Source organism: Apodemus sylvaticus, chromosome 7, assembly GCF_947179515.1.
Source record: "Apodemus sylvaticus chromosome 7, mApoSyl1.1, whole genome shotgun sequence".
NCBI classification, from domain to species: Eukaryota; Metazoa; Chordata; class Mammalia; order Rodentia; family Muridae; genus Apodemus; species Apodemus sylvaticus.
The window spans coordinates 110,283,620-110,307,931 of NC_067478.1; the positions used below are offsets into that span (position 1 = coordinate 110,283,620).

Sequence of the window (24,312 nt, forward strand, 5' to 3'; positions counted from 1 at the left end):
AGGGTTATGAGGTTAAGGCCAGCTCGGTCCACATGAGATATTATCTGAAAAGACAGAACAGAGTGAGAGAGAACTGAAGATTCAAATCACGCACGTACACACCCTTCCACTCACACACTCTTTTGTGAGCTTTTCAGAGAAAGGGCTCCAGTTTTGTGAGGGTTCCAGCTGACCGGAGTGCTGAGACATACCTGATACCATAGCATCCTTGTTCCAGTCCCTATGCTAGATGAAATTGAACCACAGGTCAGAAGCTGCCCCCTCCTGTGCTAGACAATTAAGGCTGTTTCCTTTTCTGTTGAGTCTCCTACAAAAGGACACTACAAATAACAAATAAGGCATCATTTGCATTTCTTGAATGCTTCACATATTAAGAAAAAAGCAAAATTATAATTCACTTTTCCTTTAGATTTGATTGTAAAATGTCTTAGGGTTTTACTGCTGTGAACAGACACCATGACCAAGGTAACTCTTATATGGACAACATTTAATTGGGGCTGGCTTACAGGTTCAGAGGTTCAGTCCAGTATCATCAAGGTGGGAGCATGGCAGCATCCAGGAAGCATTGGTGCAGGAGGGGCTGAGAGTTCTACATCTTCACCTGAAGGCATTAGAAGACTGGCTTCCAGGCAGCTAGGAGGAGAGTCTTAAAGACCACGCCCCCAGTGATACACCTACTCCAACAAGGCCACACCTCCTAATAGTGCCACTCCCTGGGCCAAGCTTATTTAAGCCATCACACAAAGTGCTCTGAAACTAACAAAGGCACATCTAAATAATTACATCGGAATCCTTACTTAGGCAAAACCTAAAACAGATAAAGCCTCTGAGACTCCTTATCTATATAATTCCTTATATGTAAAATATCTATTTCAATAATAATAAAGTGTGAATCCCTTTATTACCTGGATGTATAAAAGGCATCATTCACAAGGGTGATTGAAAGAGGGTATTCACACACCAGCTTCCTCACACACCAGCTTCCTCACACACCAGCTTCCCCATACACCAGCTTCCCCACACACCAGCTTCCTCACACACCTGCTTCCTCACACACCTGCTTCCCCACACACCTGCTTCCCCACACACCAGCTTCCCCACACACCAGCTTCCCCACACACCAGCTTCCTCACACACCTGCTTCCCCACACACCAGCTTCCTCACACACCACCTTCCTCACACACCAGCTTCCTCACACACCTGCTTCCTCACACACCTGCTTCCTCACACACCAGCTTCCTCACACACCAGCTTCCTCACACACCAGCTTCCTCACACACCAGCTTCCTTACATTACACTTTGTGTGTTCATTCCCACTAGGAAATCACCCTCTTCCTCATCAGCCCAATAGAGTAGATGCAGTGACAATTCTGAGTGCTTCTTTTCCTTATGAAATAACCACATCCAAGTCTTACTGCGGAATAGAAAACTTTTCATTTCTCTTAAAAATATATAGAGAGAAATCATACACACAACCTTTGTCACAATTCAGTCCAAGTTATTGTTTGACAATACGATGCTTTATTAAACTTGATACAGTTACTACATAAGAATCCTGTGAAAAATGGGCTATGAAATTATTTTACATGTGGATCCCTGTATTATAAAGTCTGTCCCCAAACTGTCACCTTGCTAATCCTGACTATCAGCGCGTGTGAGACTAAAGGTAGCAACCGTCTTCCTGGGAGGAAGAGACAGATCTTGTCTTTCAGCTGACCTGTCTGTGACAGCCCAAGCCCTCCTAGAAACCAACAGCTCTGATCCCTCTTCACACAGTCTCCTCCAGGGATGAGCTCGGCACAGCACCGGGATGGGAGCACAGTGTCTACACAGGATCAGCCTCAGAACGGGCATCTTCCTCCCAACTCCTTAGCTTTACTCCAGACTATTCCAAAACTCCTTGGAGGGCTGAGACTTCTGGAAGGAGAAACAGAGAGGGGAAGAAAAAAACAGATTTGAATATTGACAGAAATAGAAAATGGCCCAGGCACCCTTACCAAGACCTAGATGTTAGAAAGTTGTTTTGCAAACAGCTCTCCAGCATGGCAGAAGGGGACCAGGGTCACTGCTTCCAACATTCCATTCCCTTACCAGGCACAGGGGGCTCGGACATGAGGTGCTTATGGTTGGTAAACAGCTCTGTGGAGTCGTCTAGTGACCTTTCCTCTAGGTCTGACTCTGGGATAGGAGTACAGCCACCTAAGAGAGAAACATAAACAGTATTTTAAGCAATTGCTAAGAAAACCTGCCTTCCCACACAGTCACCACAGCTTGGAAGTACACTGCACAACGACAATATGCAGTGTGACAGTGATCTTCAAGAGTGAACCAGAAAAGTTCTCTTAGATGTCTTCTTGTGGTCAGAGTCCTGGGGATGCATTATTGTCATTGAAGACATGGTCTCAGGATTTGAATTTGGTGGCAGTGACCACAGCATTAGCTTTCAGATTTCCTTGTTTGGTCAGAAATAACAAAACCTATATCAAATACAATACCCATAGCATAGAACCCTCTCTGCAGAAATTCTCTTCCATACAGACCATCAAAAATGATGAAATACAGAGTCCACACCGGAAGAGGGAGAGTGGCCTCTCCTGTGTGGAGGAAGGTGACTGAGGTTCTTTGGCCCCTAGTGGGGCTTCTCTGGGCTTCATTCTCTCCTTGAGTTCCCACCCCTTCTAGGACAGACATCCCCCACCTTCTTCATTAGGCAACAGAAAAGCCACGGAATGCCTTGTGGGACACATCAATATGAAAGTGATTTGGGGATGAGCTGTTTTTCAAAGCCTGGATACACCATTTCACCATATCCATCAAAATCTTCTATGGGAAACTCAAAATCATTTGTGTTTCCTGACATCATCGGCAACATAGTCCATTTTGTTACTGCTTCCTGAAAGTGGACCAGTGTGTGTTTACTGTACACACACTTTTTTTTCTGAAGCCTTTCTTCTCCTTAATGAAGTGTGATTTGGAGTCCTTTCACACACTGAGTCCAACGCCTCGAAGCTTAACATTGGTTTTATGTGTGAAAAGTTTTATGAAGCTCATGACATTTTGAGAAGACAGCGTAAACAGTTGCCTTCACATCATTGTAGAAGAGAGGGCAGAGGCGAAATCCAGCTCTGATGGAAAAGGCACCTTGCCATCCACACCCCTGCATCTTCACTGAGAAATAAATAGGTGAGGGAAACAGAAGAGAAAGGAGTTTCCAAGTTCATAAAATGAAAGGTTCCCTGGGAACCCTGGGATTTCCCGTCAGTGGGTGGGGCTGAACTGGCCTAGTCCTGTCTGCAAATAGCAAGGCTCCACCTGTGAGGAAAACTAGGCTCATTTTTAGTCTCTTTCCAAAGCTAAGTAATGACAGGAACCATGATTATTATACACTTTCTAGGCACTTAAAAGCTCTGTATGCATTGTCAGTTAATCTCTGTACATCATGCCAGGAGTAGATATTGTCCTCACGTTAAAGCTAGAAAAACATAGGTCTCATGAGATTCAGTAAATTGCCAAGGTCACACATGTCTGCACTGGTTGGCCTTTGGAAGGGGCCTATGGGATAGCCCTTCTTCCTTGTTTACTCGTCTAACTTAGGTAGAGAAAGCAAAGCAAGTGTTAGTACTAAGCAGGGCTTAGGGGCACGAGTAAGACCAGTGTCAAGGAAGAGCAGGCATGCTGGTCACACTTCTTCCCCATTGAAGGATCACTGTCCCCACAGAGAGAGGCAAAGTCCAGTCTCTACACAAATCAGTGACTTCTCCACCCCAGGACAGACAAGGTCAGAAGAGAGACAGGTCACAGGAGTGACACTGATACAGCTACCTCCACAAACAAGCAAGTTGCAGGAATGTGGCAGAGCCACGCCCCTGGTATGTGGGAAACTGCACGATATCTGCTGTGTGCATGAGAGACACATGTTTCCATGGAGGAGTTACTGCCCGCCTTGGTTTCTGGCTCACTTACTATGAGGCAAGGCTATAGCTGAGGATTTCAGAAGTATCCCAGCTCTTTGTCACATGGGAACAAAAGGGAAAGTCAGTGGGCTACAGATAAACAACAACCAACATCACTTCTGTGCCCAAGGATGCTGAAATGGGCAGTGACTATGTATAGTTCCTCTTGACCCCTTAGAACTTCCCATTTTCTAACCAGACACATGCAGGGGCTGACCAGTCACTTGTTCCAACAACATAGGTCATTTGTACCTCCATGTCGCCAGACTACCCAACCAAGTCCTGGATCCCTCCTTGCCTTGGGCCCTATTTTATCACAAAACTAACTGATACCGGAAGTAGTTATAAAAATCAAGCCTTCAAAATGGAACTCTGAAGTGAGAATGGCCACTCATCTGCAAGAACGAGGGGCTTCATGTCTGGCTGCTAAAGGGGATGGCAGTCATCCTGGTATGCAGTTGCTCATCCCAGTTAATGGAGGTGGACATGCAGAGGTCAAGATGGAGACCCGGCTGCTGGGGCATGGCAACATCTGTAGTGATTAGGATTCCACATGGGGCAGCTGATTCTGCAGACCAGATAACTTGTAAAAGGAAAACGGCAGGCGCAGTGACGCTTATTGGCAAGGTAAGGTAAACACAGAAACTCTGACACCCTCCCCGTCTCACCAGTGTAAGTGAGGCCATCTAACCACCCTACCAGCACCAGAAGGAACACCTAGGATCTGGTTACAAATCATAATCCCAAGACCAAATCCCATACCAAATTTAACCCCAATGCTGCAAAAGACAGATGAGTTTATCTGGTGAGATTTTTGCTAGGAGATTCTGTATACATATTTGTTAAGATATTAAAGTAAGCAATAAAAGGAGAAAATAAGACATAAAACTTTCAAACTAAAGACCCTCTGAAACTCATCCATGGAAGCGAAGCATGGGCCCCATAGACACCAACTGACATACCCTTGGCTTAGAGCCCATTCCATACGAGAAAGGAAAAAAAATTCCACAGCTGGCTGGAATCATCCAGACACAAACAGCCTGAGTGACAGGCGCTAACAAACTGGCAGGTTCAGCAGGAATTAGAGATGCCTGACGTGCGTGGCCAGGCAAGGAACTCCAGGAGGGTAGGACTTACCAATCCTGTGGACCTACTGTGCGTTTGGTACTCTGCGCAATGTTATCACATTCTAATGCTAATTCACTCTATCATCAAACAACCCAGCTGAAAAGAGCTCCTTCTCACACCACTGTTAACTGATGTTAACTACATCAGTAGTAATTTGTCCTTTTCTGATGATTCTCCAATCATGATCATCTCTTGTCCAAAGTTTCCTCAGATCATTTTATCCACCCTACCTCCAACCCTCAGGCCATGTTTTTACCTTCTTCAGTGAAGGAAATCTGAAATCAGGTTTAACCAGCAGGAACTCAGAAATAAAGACATCAACTTATGATGACACACACAAAAAAATATCAATGAGTATTCAGCAGAAACTATATATAGATTTTTTATAGTCATAAACCTATTTATTTTATGTGTATGCTGAGGTGCAGTGTGTGTGCCAGGACAAACAACATGTGGAGGTCAGAGGGCAAATAACATGTGTTGGTCTTCTCTGGCCAACATGCGGGTCCCAAGGGTTGAGTCCATGTTGTCAGGCTTGATTCATGGATTCATCACGAATCAAGTAACTTGCTGAGCAATCTTGTCAGCCCCACTTAGAATCCTGAGTTCTATTCTCTGTCCAGACTGGGGTATTCAGCATCGTCCTGTCTTGATGTCCGGCAGTAGCAGCAAAGCTCCAGATCCCAGTCACCCATCCTATCCCAAGAGAAAATGTCAGAGAGAGTGCACTGTGTGGCTGATCTCTGAGTCCTGGGAGGTTGAGAAGCTTAAATATCCATTTATGACATTTTCAACTTCAGCAGGTTTGTCAGGATGGACCCCATCATATGTCATCTCCTTTTTTGGCTTTGGTTTTTCCATACCCAGGCTCAATGAGGTGATTGATCTGAGAGCCACACTCAGGGCAGGGGTGGGGCAAAGATCAGAAGGAAAGACACAGTTGTAACCAGCCCAGAAGCAGCAACAGCCCCGGCTAAGTCCCAGAGCATGGAGGACAGGACAGGGGACACTGGAAGGACTGAGCAACAGGAGAGCCAGCCTCCACCACAGCGTCCTGGAGTTGGACTCTGCTATAGGCTGGGGCAGTCACTGTGCCCTTATTCTTGAGCCCTGTTTATGTGCCTTTGCAGGAGGCAAAGATGGAACAGGTAGGCAATAACAACAAGATTGAATTTCTAAATCTTGCTATTTAAGAAATTGACATTTCTTGCATCCCGCCTTGACATTGCAGGGGCTGCCAACCTTGCTGGAAAATCTTAATTTATGAAGTGAGATTGAGAGATTATGTCATTTGCCAAAGGTCAGACAGAAAATCTATATAGCTGAAGCCCCACTCTGAACTGCATCAGCATTTCTCAAAAACGTTTCAAGTTTCCTACGTAAACCAATACTTTTAAAAATGTTTTTTGTTTTATTTTGTTTTGTTATCTTTTTTTGGAGACAAGAGTTTCTCTATGTTGTCCTTGCTGTCCTGGAATTTGCCTTGTAGACTAGGCTAGCCTCAAACTCAAAAGATTTGCCTCCTTCTGCCTCTATCTCTTAAGTTCTGGATTTAAGCCATCACTCCTGGCTTAATCCAACACATTTTCAAAACATAATTTAAAATATGCTTAAAAAATTACTAGAAAATGAATGGAAAAATAATGCCAATTTTTGTTTTTAAGAATTAGAGTCAATATTTGCAAAGTCCCTTGTCAAGTGCTACACATTTTCAACATCTTTTTTTTTTTCTCAGTTTTTGGCAACAGAAAGTCTGCAACAAGATGCTAGTGTCTGGCTACACTGTAAGCAGTGCCACTTACAAGACATGGTCGGCCATAATTAACAGGATGTAGAGAATTGGGACATTAATGACAGAACACTAGAACGTACCACACAGTCTTAGTCATCTCAGACCCCAGCAGACAGTGACTCTTTCTGGCAACAGCACAGGCTCCTCCTGCCCCACCCACTCATCCATACCCTCTTCACACACATCCTACTTCCAAGTTGCCACAGCGTTCAGAAAATCTCTCCCTCACCAATGCAGGCATCCAAGTTTTGCTTCCACTGTGCCTTCCACAGTGATGGGAGATCCACGTCTACTTTCTATTATTATTATTATTATTATTATTGTTATTTTCTTTATTTACATTTCAAATGTTATCCCGTTTCCTGGTTTCCCCTCTGAAAACACCCTATTCTACCCCCTCCCCCTGCTCACCAACCCACCCACTCCCACTTCCCGGTCCTGGTATTCCCCTGTGCTGGCTATTGTCCTATTGACAGTGTCCTTTGCCCTACAGAAGCTTTGTAATTTTATGAGGTCTCATTTGTCAATGCTTTATCTTAGAGCATAAGCTATTGGAGTTCTGTTCAGGAACTTTTCCCCTGTGCCCATGTGCTCGAGGGTCTTCCCCACTCTCTTTTCTATTAGTTTCTGACACCTGAAACTAATAGAAGAGGCCCTTGATCCACGTGGTCTTAAGCTTTGTACAAGGAGATAAGAATGGATCAATTTGCATTCTTCTACATGTTGACTGCCAGTTGACCCAGCACCATTTGTTGAAAATGCTGTCTTTTTTCCACTGGATGTTTTCAGCTCCTTTGTCAAAGATCAAGTGACCACAGGTGTGTGGGTTCACTTCTGGGTCTTTAATTCTATTCCATCGATCTACTTGCCTATCACTGTACCAATACAATGCAGGGGTTTTTTTGTTTTTTTGTTTTGTTTTGTTTTTAATATCACAATTGCTCTGTAGTACAGCTTGAGGTCAGAGAATAAGAACAAGAAGTTCTTTTATTGTTGAGAACAGTTTTCACTATTCTGGGGTTTTTTTTGTTATTCCAGGTAAATTTGTAAATTGCTCTATCTCTATGAAGAACTGAGTTGGAATTTTGATAAGGATTGCATTGAATCTGTAGATTGCTTCTGGCACGATGGCCATTTTTATTATATTAATCCTGCCACTCCATGAGGATGGGAGATCATTTCATCTTCTGAGATCTTCCATTTCTTTCATCAGACTTGAAGTTCTTGTCATAAAGATCTTTCACTTTTTAGAGTCACACCAAGGTATTTTATATTATTTGTGACTATTGTGAAGGGAGTTGTTTCTCTAATTTCTTTCTCAGCCTATTTATCCTTTGAGTAGAGTAAGGCCACTTTTTTTTTTGAGTTAATTTTATATCCAGCCACTTTGCTGAAGTTGTTTATCAGGTTTAGGAGTTCTCTGGTAGAATTTTTGGGGTCCAATAAGTATACTATCATATCATCTGCAAATAATGATATTTTGATTTCCTTTCCAACTTGTATCCCTTTGACTTCTTTTTGTTGTCTAATTGCCCTGGCTAGGGCTTCGAGTGCTATATTGGATAGGTATGGAGAAAGTGGACAGCCTTGTCTAGTCCCTGATTTCAGTGGGATTGCTTCAGAGTTTCCCTTCATTTAGTTTGATGTTGGCTACTGGTTTGCTGTATATTGCTTTTAATATGTTTAGGTATGGGCCTTAAATTCCTGATCTTTCCAAGACTTTTATCATGATGGGGTATTGGATTTTGTCAAATGCTTTTTCAGCATCTAATGAGATGATCATTAGGGTTTTTTTTGTTTTTTTTTTTTTGTTTTTTTTTTAGTTTGTTTATGTAGTGGACTATATTGACGGATTTCCTGGGATACAGCCTACTTAATCATGATGGATGAGCATTTTGATGTGTTTTTGGATTTATTGTTTTTTTTTTTTTTTTTGCAATGATATTCACAAAGGAGATTGGTCCAAAGTTCTCCTTCTTTGTATGGTCTTTGTGTGGTTTAGGTATCAGAGTAATTGTGGCTTCATAGAACATACTGGGTAGGGGTCCTTCTGTTTCTATTTTGTACTATAGTTTGGAGAGTATTGGTATTAGGTCTTCTTTGAAGGTCTGATAGAATTCTGCACTAAACCCACCTGGTCCTGGGCTTTTCTTGATTGGGAGACTATTGATGACTGCTTCTATTTCATTAGGGGTTAAGGGGCTGTTTAGATCATTTATCTGATTCTGATATAACTTTGGTAGCTGGTATCTGTCTAAGAAATTGTCCATTTCATCCAGATTTTCCAGTTTTGTTGAATAAAGGCTTTTGTAGTAGGATCTGATGATTTTTTGGGTTTCTTCAGTTTCTGTTATGTCTCCCTTTTCATTTCATTTCTGATTTTGTTAATTTGGATACTGTCTCTGTGCCCCCTGGTTAGGTTTTTAACCCTGGCTAAGGGTTTAGCTATCTTTTTGATTTTCTCAAAGAACCAGCTTCTGGTTTGGTTGATTCTATATATAGTTCTTTTTGTTTCTACTTGGTTGATTTCAGCCCTGAGTTTGATTATTTCCTGCCATCTACTCCTCTTGGGTGTATTTGCTTCTTTTTGTTCTATAGCTTTCACATGTGCTGCAAACTGCTACTTTATGTTCTCTCCAGTTTCTTTTTGCAGGCACTCAGAGCTATGAGTTTTCCTCTTAGGACAGCTTTCATTGTGTCCCATAGGTTTGGGTATGTTGTGGCTTCATTTTTATTAAATTCTAAAAAGTCTTTAATTTCTTTTATTTCTTCCTTGAGCAAGTTAACATTAAGTTGGGAAACTTCACTCTCTTCTATACCTAATATCCTTAGGTTTGGTCTTCTCAGTCTGTCCTGGATTTCCTGGTTGTTTTGCATTTTCTTTTGCTGCTGTGTCAATGTTTTCCATGGTATCTTCTGCACCTGAGATTCTCTCTTCTTTCTCTTGTTCTGTTGTTGATGCTTGCATCCATGACTCCTCATTTCTTTCCTAGGTTTTCTATCTTCAATGTTGCCCCCTTTTGTAATTTCTTTATTGTTTCAACTTCCATTTTTAGATCCTGGATGGTTTTATTCAGTTTCTTCATCTGTTTGGTTGTGTTTTCCTGTAATTCTTTAAGAGCGTCTACCTGTTTACCTGTGTTCTCCTGCATTTCTTTAAGAGAGTTATTTATGTTCTTCTTAAAGTCCTCTATTATCATCATGAGATGTGATTTTAAATCCAACTCTTGCTTTTCTGGTGTGTTGGGGTATCCAGGAGTTGCTGTGGATGGAGAACTGGGTTCTGATGTTGCCAAGTAGCTTTGGTTTATGTTGGTAGGGTTCTTGTGCTTGCCTTTTACCATCTTGTTATCTCTGGTGGTAGTTGGTCTTGCTGTTTCTGACTGGAGCTTGTCCCTCCCGTGGGCCTGTAAGCCTGTGTCCACACTCCTGGGAGACCAACCATGCTGTTGTATATATATACAGCACAAACTTCTCTTAATAGACTTTTTTTTGCAATAGTTTTAGCTATATACAGAGATTCAGTAGTTGTTCATCCTTTGTAATCTCCCAGAGTCTCTTATTAGTGTGGTGTGGTTTTATAGTAATGAGCTAATGCCTGTGTATTCCCATTGACAAAAGTCCATGCTTTATTAATATTTCCTTCAGTTCTATATTATGTCCAAAATGCCAATGACATTGGTGGTTCTGCCATCTTGGCTCTCCTTAGCTTTCCAGGTTTTCCTGTTTTGATGGCCTTGATGATTTTGAGGCCTATTGATTGGCTAGACTGTCATGCGGTAATCCAGGCGACTGGCTTCTCCACTGCATTCATGCTCAACCTGCTGTCTCTCTCCCTCCATTACCCACCTACTTCTAACACTTGATTCTACCTCCAGCCTATCTGCCTTTCTACGGGCGTTTCGTCTGGTCTCTTCCTTATGTTGAGACTGTGGAAATACTAAGGGTGAGTTCTTTAATAAGCTTGCTATATTAACATGGCCTCTGGGTGTTTCTTCTGCTTTCAAAGGTAAAACCAAATAGGTAGTGAAGGGAGAGGCCACAGAGTGGCAGGAGGTGCAGAATAAAGGTCTGCATCAGGGAGCGGACTCAGCACCACCCTGGACAGGCACTGATCATGGAAGACTGGTGGATCCCCCAGGCCAGGCTCCCCCAGCACCCTCTTCAGCACACAGCACTTTCTTTATCTCTACATTATTATTATTATTATTATTATTATTATTATTATTATTATTATTAATTTTCTCTGCATACTTTGCAGAGTCAAAGAACTTTGGTTTTAAGTTCTAGCAACGTCACTTTAGGAGACCCCAAGAAAGACGCTCCAGGAGGGTAGCCGGTGTCACCAGAGCTTTCAAAGGGACACCTCCTTTCCAGGACTGGACCCACCTGTATGTATCCATTCTTTTTTTTTTTTTCTTTTTTTTTAATTTTCTATATTCTTTGTTTATATTCCAAATGATTTCCCCTTTCCTGCTCCCCCCCTCCCCATACGTCCCATAAGCCTTCTTCTCTCCACCCATTCTCCAATCACCTCCCTCCTTTTTCTCTGTCCTGGCACTCCCCTACTTACAATGCTAGATCAATCCTTTCCAGGATCAGGACCCTCTCCATACTTCTACATGGGAGTCATTTGTTATGCTAATTGTGCCTTGGGTATTCAGGGCTTCTGGGTTAATTAATATCCACTTATCAGTGATTGCATTCCATGTGTATTCTTTTATGATTGGGTTACCTCACTTAGGATATTTTCCAGTTCCAATCATTTGCCTAAACATTTCATGAATTTATTGGTTTTGATTGCTGAGTAGTATTCCATTGTGTAAATATACTACATTTTCTGTATCCATTCCTCCATTGAGGGACATCTGGGTTCTTTCCAGCTTCTGGCTATTATAAATAAGGCTGCTATGAACATAATGGAACATGTGTCCTTATTGCATGCTGGGGAATCCTCTGGGTATATGCCCAGGAGAGGTATAGCAGAGTCCTCCGGAAGTGTCATGTCCAGTTTTCTGAGGAACCGCCAGACTGATTTCCATACTGGTTGTACCACCTTGCAATCTCACCAGCAGTGGAGGAGTGTTCCTCTTTCTCTACATCCTCACCAATACCTGCTATCTCCTGAATTTTTAACCTTAGCCATTCTGACTGGTATGAGGTGAGATCTCAGAGTTGTTTTGATTTGCATTTCCCTAATGACTAATTATGTTGAACATTTCTTTTTTTTTTTATTCGATATATTTTTTATTTACATTTCAAATTATTTCCCCTTTTCTAGCCCCCCACTCCCCGAAAGTCCCATAAGCCCACTTCCCTCCCCCTGTTCTCCCACCCACCCCTTTCCACTTCCCCGTTCTGGTTTTGCCGAATACTGCTTCACTGAGTCTTTCCAGAACAAGGGGCCACTCCTCCTTTCTTCTTGTACCTCACTTGATGTGTGGATTACGTTTTGGGTATTCCAGTTTTCTAGGTTAATATCCACTTATTAGTGAGTGCATACCATGATTCACCTTTTGAGTCAGGGTTACCTCAGTATGATGTTCTCTAGCTCCATCCATTTGCCTAAGAATTTCATGAATTCATTGTTTCTAATGGCTGAATAGTACTCCATTGTGTAGATATACCACATTTTTTGCATCCACTCTTTTCTATTGAGGGATACCTGGGTTCGTTCCAGCTTCTGGCAATTATAAATAGGGCTGCTATGAACATAGTAGAGCATGTATCCCTATTACATGCTGGGGAATCCTCTGGATATATGCCCAAGAGTCGTATAGCAGGATCTTCTGGAAGTGAGGTGCCCAGTTTTCTGAGGAACCGCCAGACTGATTTCCAGAGTGGTTGTACCAATTTGCAACCCCACCAGCAGTGGAGGAGTGTTCCTCTTTCTCCACATCCTTGCCAACACCTGCTATCTCCTGAATTTTTAATCTTAGCCATTCTGACTGGTGTAAGGTGAAATCTCAGGGTTGTTTTGATTTGCATTTCCCTAATGACTAATGAAGTTGAGCATTTTTTAAGATGCTTCTCCGCCATCCGAAGTTCTTCAGGTGGGAATTCTTTAACTCTGTACCCCATTTTTTAATAGGGTTGTTTGGTTTTCTGGAGTCTAACTTCTTGAGTTCTTTATATATATTCGATATTAGCCCTCTATCTGATGTAGGATTGGTGAAGATCTTTTCCCAATTTGTTGGTTGCAGATTTGTCCTTTTGATGGTGTCCTTTGCCTTACAGAAACTTTGTAATTTTATGAGGTCCCATTTGTCAATTCTTGATCTTAGAGCATACGCTATTGGTGTTCTGTTCAGAAACTTTCTCCCTGTCCTGATGTCCTCAAGGGTCTTCCCCAGTTTCTCTCTATTAGCTTCAGATTTGAGCTTAGTACAAGGAGACAAGGATGGATCAGTTCCCATTCTTCTGCATGCTGACCTCCAGTTGAACCAGCACCATTTGTTGAAAAGGCTATCTTTTTTCCATTGGATGTTGAACATTTCTTAAGGTGCTTCCAGGCCATCTGAATTTCTTCAGGTGAAAATTCTTTGTTTAGATCTGGACCACATTTTTTATAAGGGTTATTTGGTTCCCTGGGCTCTATCTTCTTGAGTTCTTTGTATATATTGGATATTAGCTCTCTATCGGATGTAGCAGAGCAACAGTTCATCTGTGTGCCAGCCAGGCGTGGGTACTGTGCCCTGCAGAGAGGTCGGCAGCCGCCATCTTTGCTACCAGTAGGACGGGACAGGCGACCCCAGGTATGTGTCCCTTCTAATGAACAACACAGAAAAAAAAGAGGGCTGCCAACCTCTTCCTGGGATGTATTTAAAGACTCTGAATTGGAGGGCGAGGGGAGAATCGTTTCCTCCTCCTCCTTCAAGTGTTTAAGAAAAACCAAACAGGTAGATAATCACAAAGACTCTCATGTGGCCACAGACCCCTCTCTCCACCTGACAACCAAGCTCTAGCTCTCACAGCTTAGACTGCCACTAAGAGTTAAACAGAAGAAACCTCGAAAATACATTCCAGGGAACTCTCTTCTTTTGATTAGGATATACTTGATTAAGAAAGTATGGGTCTTTTTTTTAATGTTAACTTTATGTTATTCAAACTTTACTTTATAGTTTTATAATTTATGGGGGAGGAATGCCAAGAACCACACTGTTAAATGGGAAGCGCTTCCCTCAGGGACTCTCTCCGAGGACATTCACTTTAAAATGTGATCGTCTTTCCTTCACTTCTTTTTTCCTCTTCTTTCCCTCTCCATCTTCTCTCCCCCTTCTACATGTAAATACCTGCACGCTCATGCACTGTGGTGACCCCCATCCGCAGTCTCACACTCTATTGCTTTAGTTGTACATGATCAACCACAATCCAAAGATATTAAATGGGAAATTTCAAGTAAAAACATTTCAGTTGTGCATAGGTATGGATAGCACAATGAAATCCTGTAACACCCAAATCTAACCCGCCTCTTCCGGCTCAGTCTGTGACCCATCCTTGTGTCCAGTGCATTCTGGTGGCAGCCATGTTTGTTTCTGACTGCCCTGTCAGGCCCTAGGGACTCATCTTCATTATAAGATCAACCACAGCAGTAGTGTAATGTTTTCGGTTCCAGTAACACTGACTACTCTTGATGGGGACCTCAAGCTCAAGCAGAGTGACTCTGTCACTTGGATATGACACACAGAAGCTGCAAAGGGCTTCCCAGAAGTGAAAGGGGGAATGTTAATTTTAACTTAATCAAAGAAAAAAAGAGCATGCGGAGAATAAACTTCAGAATCATGAAACTGTCAGGAAAAACTGAGGTTGTAACTGAGTTAGCATCTCATCTGCACCCACGCCCTCCACTCTGTGAGTCATTACTTCACATTTTCATGGCCACTGCAGATCTCGGGACGGGGCAACTTCTGTATACAGACAGGCTTTGCTGATAGTTCTCTGCTTGATCGTTTTACTAGTTAAATCAAAACAAATATGATTTTCCTAGCCAGAGGGAAAAGTATATACAAATGTCTCCTGCTTTATGCTTGAAGAGTAGCTTAGTTTGAGCATTTAGAAATATTTTAGCAAAACAGGAGACTGAGAGACAGGGTAGTAAGGAGGAGAGGTGGATGGAGGATGGGCAGGGAGACGAGGAAAGGAAAATCAGCGAGGGATTTCATTTTTCACAGTATATGCTTCCCAACCAAGGTGACGTTCTGAAGGGATGGGTGACAAAATATTAAAACATAAAATAGATGAGGGTTAGGAGATTTAAACCAGAATAGAGAGCCAGTAGAGACAAGTGTGCATTAACACGGACAAGAGCGTAACAAGGGTGCGATACAGGCCGGGCAGAGGGCTCTGAGAGAAAGTGCGAGGGGTCCTGACTAACTCTCCTCCGATAGTCCTCCTCCAGCCCGCACTGCACACCCAGGGGCCCAGTCTGCCCCTTACTGGGACTCAGCACTGCCTTAAGAGCACATCAGGACTCGTAACACTGATTATTGGAATGTTTTTGGCCCATGAACACATGTATGCATGCATGTGTGCCTGTGCATGTATGTGCTTGTTCTGTTCCCAGGCCAATTTGGGAAGCCATTACCATGTGAATTTGGGTTTTCAAAGCTGTTCATTGAAGCTGCTTTCCAGAAAAGCTTCACACACCTCACCTTCAGTGAGCTTAATAAGGGCAATAGGCAGAGACCTTGTCCAAGCTTGTCTGAGAGACCATGTCCTGGGGTGTGCACTCATTCTCCTCCTTCATGCTTTTCCACCACACATGGGTACTCAAGTTACCATCACATAACATGGTTCCTACTTTGTTTTTTACTTTTGAGATAGGAGCTCACTTTGTTACCCAGGGTGGCCTTGAACTCTCAATCCTCCTGCCTCAATCTTCTAGGTGCTAGGGTTGCAGGCATATACCACCATGTCCAGACCAATACTGTTACCGGAGGACATATACCAATCTCTCACCTCCATTCTCACATTACCCACATCTGTGTATAATGCGGGAACATTAACCTGGCATCATTATACAGCTTCAAAATTCAGCAAGGCAGAAATGGCATGTCCTTCTGGGCAGTCTGGGGGTTCCAACCCAACGTTGCTATTTTACTTCTCTGTTCCCTGTGAATTCACTCTACAACTTTGCTTTCTTTCTGTCATTGGAGAAACCACATGGATGATATTGGAAATAGCCCAGCTGTAAGCTATGGAGAAAAATCATCATTAGCCATCGAGAGGCATGGGAGGGTCACTGGTGAGTGCGTCCTGTATAAAGTCCTGTGGAATGTGTGCAGCTCCATTCTGTTGCTTAATAACCAACTTTGATCCCCCCACACAGTGAGAACTTAAAACACATTCAAGACTATGCATGTACCCAATGCTTAAAAATATTTCCATTTCACACCTCACAACGGAGACCAAGCGTGTGAATAAAAGGGAGCCTACTATATTTTAAGAGGTCTAGCATGTGTCTCAACAAGTTTTAAAACCCCCATAAAGGCTGAACACTCAGTCCCTCAGGGTATACAGGCTCCAGTCAGAGAGTCTGGATTTAAGAGAGCAGGGTGCTCCTGGCATTAAGATATTCCACAACTTCAATAACATTAGGAGCCCAAGTGTTGTAGCTGGACCTCTGGTTAGAATATAGGCCTGCTTGGTGGAAAGCATTAAGAAATTGCAGGAACACAGCTATTCAGCTATTTCCATCCATTGATGATTGTGTAAACAGAGTGTACAAAGGAAAAAAAAAAGAAGCCTTACTTGAAAAAAAAAAAAAAAAAACCAAGCACAGTCTATAAATCCTACAGATTGGAAGGAATCCAGGCTAAGAATTTCTCCAGATGTCAGTCTGTAAACAGGGCTTCATAAAGCAAGTTTCCCCAATTAATTGTTGGCAAAATTATCTCTACACTGTATGGGTACACTATGGCACCCTGCTGTATACAGGCTATATAGGTAGCAGCATGGTTGACTGGTTGCGTAGATTGTTAATCAGTTCTGAAACAATGAAACTCAAGGGAAAGACACAGGGACTGCAGAACTCTCATACAGCAAGTACCGTAAACTCATCACTTCGGGACTCGGAGTTCTGCTGGTTCAAGGAAACGAGTACTCTCACTTGGGTGCATTACATCTGTTTTTCTAACACATTAAGTTCTTAACCTGTAGCACTTGGAGAGGAACACACCCAGTAAGAACATAAACATGGAAACTTTGAAAAAGCTCCTCACTATTTTGTTACCATCTCCAATCACAATGTTTTCACACATGTTGGGGAGGCCATTCGAGCATCCAGATGGGTCACATTGCCTGGTCATTGTGAAAGGGTGAGAGAGAGGAGAAAGGCAATATCCACTTCCTGTGTCACCTGATCAATATGTGCAACACTCTGCCACGGCACGTAATATTTTTCTGTCCTTTAACTACATCCTTCTATACTGATAAGCAAAGTGTTTTCTCATTCAAAATGAACGCAGTTGTGATATCCATTTTATTTTCAAATCTTAAGGAAATTCAATGTGCAACTGGAAAACAGGCATAACTATGACATTTCCATTTAAAATATTTTCCTACCTCACTCTTTGGAGCGCAGCACTCTCTCACGGTACACACGCACAAGCAAAACGTGGCTGTGTTTGAGGAAGAGAGGGAGCCAGTAATTCTGCAATAGCAGTTTCTGGAATCTGGATGAGTGGAGGCACAGCCCTGCCGTAGCTGGACCCCACGCAGGAAGAGCTGTGCTCCTCACGGCTCTTCTTACAGCGAGGGACCCTAGCAGCCAGTCCGTATCTTCAGGGGCTTTTCATGACCCAATTAAAAGCCACAAGCTAGATCAGTTTTTTTTTTTTCTTAAATAATGGCAGAGCCTAGGAGGTGATTATGAAAATAAGAGTTCAGATGGGCCACTGTCCCATGATCAGTTTAAGGGAATTGAGAAGAAATCTTGCTGGAGAGGGACCACTGCACACACAACGAGGAAACACAACAAACAACCAGGACGTATCTGGGGCACCTGCATTACCTAGTGATCAGGATACTTCTTAAACAACGTGCTGTGCAGAATAAGGAAGCATACACAGGATGGAAGGCTGTGAACCCCAGTCTCGCTTTCCTGGTGTAGGAAAGCACACACGCATGTATGTATGCATACAGCACACACATACACACAGGTGTATGTATGTGTGTGTATTACATATATATGTATGCATGCGGTGCATGTGTGTGTATGTGTTTGATTCAGTGTTTTAATATGTATCTTGGGCTGGCCTTGAACTCTTGATCTTCTAGCGTCCGCTTCCTAAGTGCTGGGACAACAGGCATGAACCATTATGTGTAGCTTTTTTTTCCCGTGCAGAAAATACAGCATTTCCTTTCTGAGAGATGGGGCTAAATTAAGGCTTGTATGGATTTGTCAGAGTGCTCAGTACAGCCTAAGCCCACCAATAAATGTCAGCCATTATTTTCAGCATTAGCCCCAGCTGATGTCAGCCATTTCCGTTCTAGCCAGCTGCACATTAAACAGTAAGCCGTGAGACCAGCATGGATTGATTGTGACTTCTAAGACCCACTTAGACAAAAATTGACGAGGTATGTAGGCGGGTGGTAAACTGCTTACAACAGGACCTGGTGGCCAGTGGAAAAATTATCAACAAAGTATGGAAATTAATCACATTCCTTTCGGGGGAAATTACTAATGTGATACTGTCACACGACCACTCTTTCTGAGATCACAGCAGGGATTTTAAAAGGGCAATGATGATGTTGATGGTGGTGATAATGATGGTGGTGGCGGTGGTGGCGGTGATGGTGATGGTGGCGGCGGCAGTGATCTAGGATATGTAACTGCATTTGTCACTTTCTATTTACAGGCAGTGTTCTGACCATGGGGAAACACAAGCCCATAAGATACTACAAAATAAATGGAGGCGGCGTGAAGATGGAAAAGCGAAACAGTGTTGGGTTTGCCTTCTCATGGGAAACTGAACTGGCCAGCAGATGAACCTTGGGAGAGGAAGTCTGCTGACCTAGTTTTACTAAGCATAGGAGGCAGCCAGGGAGCGCAGGAGCAGAGCAGTGCGTCTAAATGTATGCCTCGAAGGAAGCAAACACCAATTATTTTTATATGACTTTAATTCTCCCAGTGAATACTTTATGGGTGTTGGCAAGTCCTTCTGGAAAAGGAAGGGATTATTAATGAAGGATTTGGTGGCAACCACTTACCAGTACTCTGAGAAGTAACTCTTAACAAAGAAGCATTCAGTTTACACCTCATCTCTGAAAGACTTAGAAACCTGACATTTTTTTCTAAAACCAGTAAAAGGTAGTGTGGTCGTATAGATGATTCTTCCCACGTTTGTCTCTGCAGTCCATATAAGAAACAAACAAACTTCCCACAGGCAGGAAGGAGATCACAGAGCAACGGGGCTGAATTTTTCTCTTTTGTGCAAAGAGTGGACACTTAATAATTTCTTTTTTTCCTAATTAAACCTTTATTAAAACAGTGGTTCACAACCTCCCTGATGCAGGGATCCTTAATACAGTTCCTCATCCTATGGTGACCCCAATCATAAAATTATTTTTGTTGTTACTCTATAGCTGTGATTTTGCTACTGTTATGAATCACAGTGTAAATATCTGATATGTGACCCCTGAGAAGGGTTGTGATCCACAGGATGAGAACCATGGATTTAAAAGACCTTGAAAAAACAAAATCAAAAACAATAAAATATTTGTGAAACTAGCCTGTCTCAACGTGTACAAATATCCCAGTGAGCTTCTATAAGTTAGAACATCCATGCTGAAGCTGTGGGACTCTACATCTAATTTATTTTTTCTTTTCTTTTTTCTTTTTTTCTTTTATCTTCCCTCCCCTCCCCTCCCTTCCCCTCCCCTTTTCTCCTGTCCTCTCCTCTCCTGTCCTCTCCTCTCCTCTCTCCTCTTCTCTTTTCTTTTCCTTGACAGGATTTCACTATGGGGCCCCTGGGTAGCCCGGAACTCACTCTGCAGACCAAGATGGCCTCATAAAGATCAGCTTGGGGTTGATCCCACACTCTGGGGTTAAGGATGTGTGCCACCATATCCACTTTCGAATTGGATTTTACAGTTTACATTTTTACATACTTATCCACCACACACATAAAAAAGAAAGAAACCTTGAAAATTCCACAACAGAGTTAAACACTACAGGAATAATTATCTTTATAATTCTTTCATGATTCCTGCATCTACTATCACCATTTAGCCTTTCTTCTCTAAGCCTGTATTGTTCTCCTCTCTTCATGGTATACTGGACCCATGTGTACAAATGCTTATCTATCCATCTATGTATATGTATATGTGTATGTGTATGTATATATGTATATGTATGTGTCTGTGTCTGTGTCTATGTCTATGTATATGTATATATGAATGACTAGGATTCATGATTTTTTCCCTGAGATTGGGCAACCTTGTTTAATATTACAGTGTCTAAATCCACCTATTTTCTTGTGAATTTTGTGATTAAATTTCTTTAAAATTATAAAGTTATGTTATACATGTTATACGTTATACATGATGTATATTTCATGTTATACATGATGTCCCAGACCGACATCATACAATCATCTTTCGATGGACAACTAAGTTGGTTCCATTTCCTTGCTGTGACAAATGAACCAACAATAAACACATGAAGGTGCAAATATCTCTGTGGTAGGATATGGAGTTCTCTGGGCATATATGCTCAGGCGTGAATGAGCTAGGGCACATGGTGGCTCTGTTTTTTAATCTTTAACCTTTTTTGAGGACTCTCAGTAATTCATATGGAACCACAGAAGACTATAAAAAGGTAAAGCACCCCAAGGAGTAAGAATGCTGCTTAGAGGTATTACATCACCCAACCTCAAATTACACTACACAGCTGTAGGGATGAAGACCACCAGGTACTGACGTAAACACAGACAGGTAGACCAATAGAATAGAACAGATGTGGAAATACAACAATAAAGTTACACCCTTTGACAAAGGAGGCAAAGATATACACGGGAAAAGACCGCCTGCTCAACAAGTGGTGCTGGAAAAACTGGGTATCTGGCTGAAAGTGAGTTCATAACTTTAATTTCAAAAGTCAATTTGAAATAGATTTGTGACTTGAATTAAAACCTTAAATGCTGAAACTGCTAGAGGAAAACAGGGAATATTTCCTAAGACACTAGGGTAGGGAGGAGTCTTCTGAATAGAATACCAGCATCACAGGAAGCAGTCCCAAGTATCAACAGATGGAGCTACATGAAATATAAAGTTTTGGCACGGCAAAGGAAGCCTACAGCAGAACACACAGCCCATGGAATGGAAAACCTTTTTACCAACGATACTTCAGATAGGGGCTAGTACCCAAAGTTTACAAAGAACTGCAGGAAGCAAATATCAAGGAGATGACACTGTCTATAAGCAAAAAGACCAAGGAAATTAATAGTTTTCAAAAGAAAAGAAAAGAGAAAAGAAACACAAATGGCTAACAACTATTTTAAAAAGTGTTTGACATCCCTAGACCTCAAGAAAACATAATTACAACTCTATTAAAGAGACACCACCTCACCCCGATCAGAATGATTGTCATCACAGCTGGTGTAAATGTTAGGGAGGAAGAGAAGGCCTTGTCCAGTGCAGCTGGGATACAAGTTAATACAGCCATCATGGAAGTCAGCTTGCAGAGTCCTCAAAACTACTGTGCTGCTACTGACTTAAAAGAGAATGCATGACAGCTTGAGGAAACAGAGTGCTAAGGAAGCACGGTCCTCCACGGACTTTCAGGTCTGTGAGCAGAACACACACAGTTCAATAGCGTGCAGGCCCGTGAATCCGAAGATGGTGGCTGTGCTCTGTATTCTGTCTTATTTTCCCTGAATCTAACTAATTCATTCTTGCAAATTCTTACTATGTAAAACATGGTCTCTAACAGCTGCCTCTCAAAATGAAAATTCTCCAGCATCTTCAGAAGTCAGTCCTCTGGAGTTAGTCTGTCAAAATTTTAAACCCAGCTCTGCCATTACTGGCCTATTTTTTTTTTAAAGGAACTAGACGTTTAATCTTCCTATGCCTCCAGTTACCTTGTTTGCAAAAGGCAGATGAGAACTATAACCAACTCATGAGAAAACTGTAAAGATCAAATGAGTAATTTTGGAGTAATTAACTCTAGACTGTCTGGCTCAGAATGATGACCATGACTTACGGTAAGTTACCATTACCATCTTTATATTATATGACCCGCTTTCCCAATCAAAGCCTGAGCCTCTCACGTATGAAGAGGTGGGGAACAGAAAGGAGGGAGACTAGTACATTTAAAAAGTAGGAAATATAAGCGACTGGTATCTGACCCCCAGGAAAGTGAATTGTTGAGCTAGCTGTTGAGGGGAGTCTGACTTAGTGGTCTGACTTAGGGAAAATGGCACTGTAAAGTAGGAAAGGAAAGTAAGAGCTTGGTTAAAAAAATGAGGGACCTAGTGAGGCGGTTCCTGGGGCGCTCCAGCCAGCAACTGAGCAATGCAGACGTGGATGCCTGGAGCCAACCAGCAGACTGAGCTCAGGGAACCTGGGGGGGGGGGAGCTGGCGGAAGGGCTGGAGGAGCAGAGCGGGACTGCAACCCCATTGGCTTGACTACCCAGTTCTCCCAGAGTCTAGACCACCAACAAAGGAATATACCTGGAGGGATCTATGGCTCCAGATACATATGTAGCAGAGGATGCCCTTGCCTGGCAGCAATGGGAGGGGAGGCCCTTGGTTCTGCAGAAGTTTACTGCCCCAGCACAGGGGGATGCTGGAGAGTGTGGGTGGGTAGAGAAAACCCTCATACAGGCAAAGGGGAGGGGGAGGGCAGATGTGGATGGGGTAGTGGTAGAGGGGTAACCGGAAGCAGGATATCATTTGAGATGAAAATGAATGGAATGATTAATTAAAACAAAAAAGTGACAAAAACTCTAACAGCACCTCAAACGCAACCCATCCCAAATGTTGCTCTTGATTTTTCTCTTCAACCCATTCCCAGCTGAGCTTCACCTGTCCAGTGGTTTGGACCGAAACTCCCGAAGTCATCCTAGGCTATCTTCTGGTTATACCACTAAATCTCCTGTTTCTACGCTTAAAATATATCCAAAATCTGACCATTTTCCTCCCAGCGCACCGCCCCCCCCCCACTCCCTCACACTACCACTGTAATAAAACTCACGAGTTATATGAGGAACCCTCAAACAGTATTCTCTACCTACTCCCCACTGGACTCTCTCCAAATAGCAGCCATTGATCCCTTGAAATGGTAATCGTATTGTTCCTCTGGTAGAAGAGCCTGCTGATTCTACCCAGAGGGAAAACAGTGAATGCTAAAGGCTGCGTATGACCCGACCACTCTTGGCACCCCTCTAACCATACAGTTTCATTGGCTTCCTTGCTGTCTCCTGTAACATGCTGGGGACATTTCCACCCTGTGGATGGTGTGATAGCCATTCTCCTTACCGATTCTAATTATCTCTTGGGTCACTGCATGAACAAATCCCTAATCTTCTAGATTTCTTTTCAAAAGATATCATCTAAGCACGCCCTCTTCTTACTATTCAGCTTAAAATTATAACAGGGCGAAGTGCATTGCCTGACACACATTCTTTTTTCTGTATCACTGATCATTTTAGCTTTCTAACATGCTACATGGGTCACAGGTTACTTGTCATGCTCAGTGTCTACAGTTCCCCAAGAATGAGTTACACACATCAGAGACCGTTGTCTATTTTGCTTACTGCTCTATCCCAAGGGTGAGAACAGCACTTGGCATGACACGATCACTTATTGACTTGAGGGAACAGTGACTGCATTGAGCCTGAGAGATGAGAAGGGAGCAGTAGAAACCAAGATCAATTTTACTTTTCATATAAATAGTTATCTTTCATGTCTACCAGGATATCAGAAAATACAGCAAAGCCTGGTATATAACCTCTTGTCTGTTCCCCCACTCCAAGCCCATCTGGATGCTATGTGATGCCAAAAAAAAAAATGTTCTGAAAAAGTTCTCTGCTTTAGTTGATGTAAATCTTTCAGAACAGAAATTACTGGATGACAACTCATGGAGACTCAACTCTGAGAGAGAGTAGGCGCAACAACCAAACATTCAGCCCTCAACAGAAACCAGGTCTCAGCGGTGATTTCTGTGGGAGCTCATGTTAAAAGGCATAACAGAGCACTTGGAAGTCCAGTTCATGATAGTGATTTGTAGATGAACACCCTCCAAAGGCATCTGTCTGCTGGGAAACTTCTTAACTCCATCTTCTTTCTGGTGGGCCATCAGGCTATGGCCTGGAACAGATTATTTTTCCCAGGCTCCTTCAAATCTAAGCATGCTTTAAAAATCAAGCCCAATGAAAGATTAGATAAACAACTGGACAATGTTTTTTATACTCAAGTAACATAAACATTTCAGAT

The 24,312-nt window shown here is 42.5% G+C and overlaps 1 protein-coding gene across 4 annotated transcripts in view; it reads right to left on the reverse strand.

The window, feature by feature from the left end:
- Positions 1–1,413: 1,413 nt before the first annotated feature.
- The window catches only part of Bbs9 (Bardet-Biedl syndrome 9), a 390,144-nt gene continuing 367,245 nt past the window's right edge, over positions 1,414–24,312 (reverse strand). For all 4 annotated transcript variants that reach the window (XM_052188801.1, XM_052188800.1, XM_052188802.1 and 1 more), the window contains 2 exons: positions 2,094–2,201; positions 1,414–1,919 (listed from right to left, as the gene is read on the reverse strand). In XM_052188801.1, coding sequence (XP_052044761.1) covers positions 1,888–1,919; positions 2,094–2,201 — 140 coding nt within the window. In that variant the 3' untranslated portion in view covers positions 1,414–1,887. The remainder of the gene's footprint in view (positions 1,920–2,093; positions 2,202–24,312) is intronic.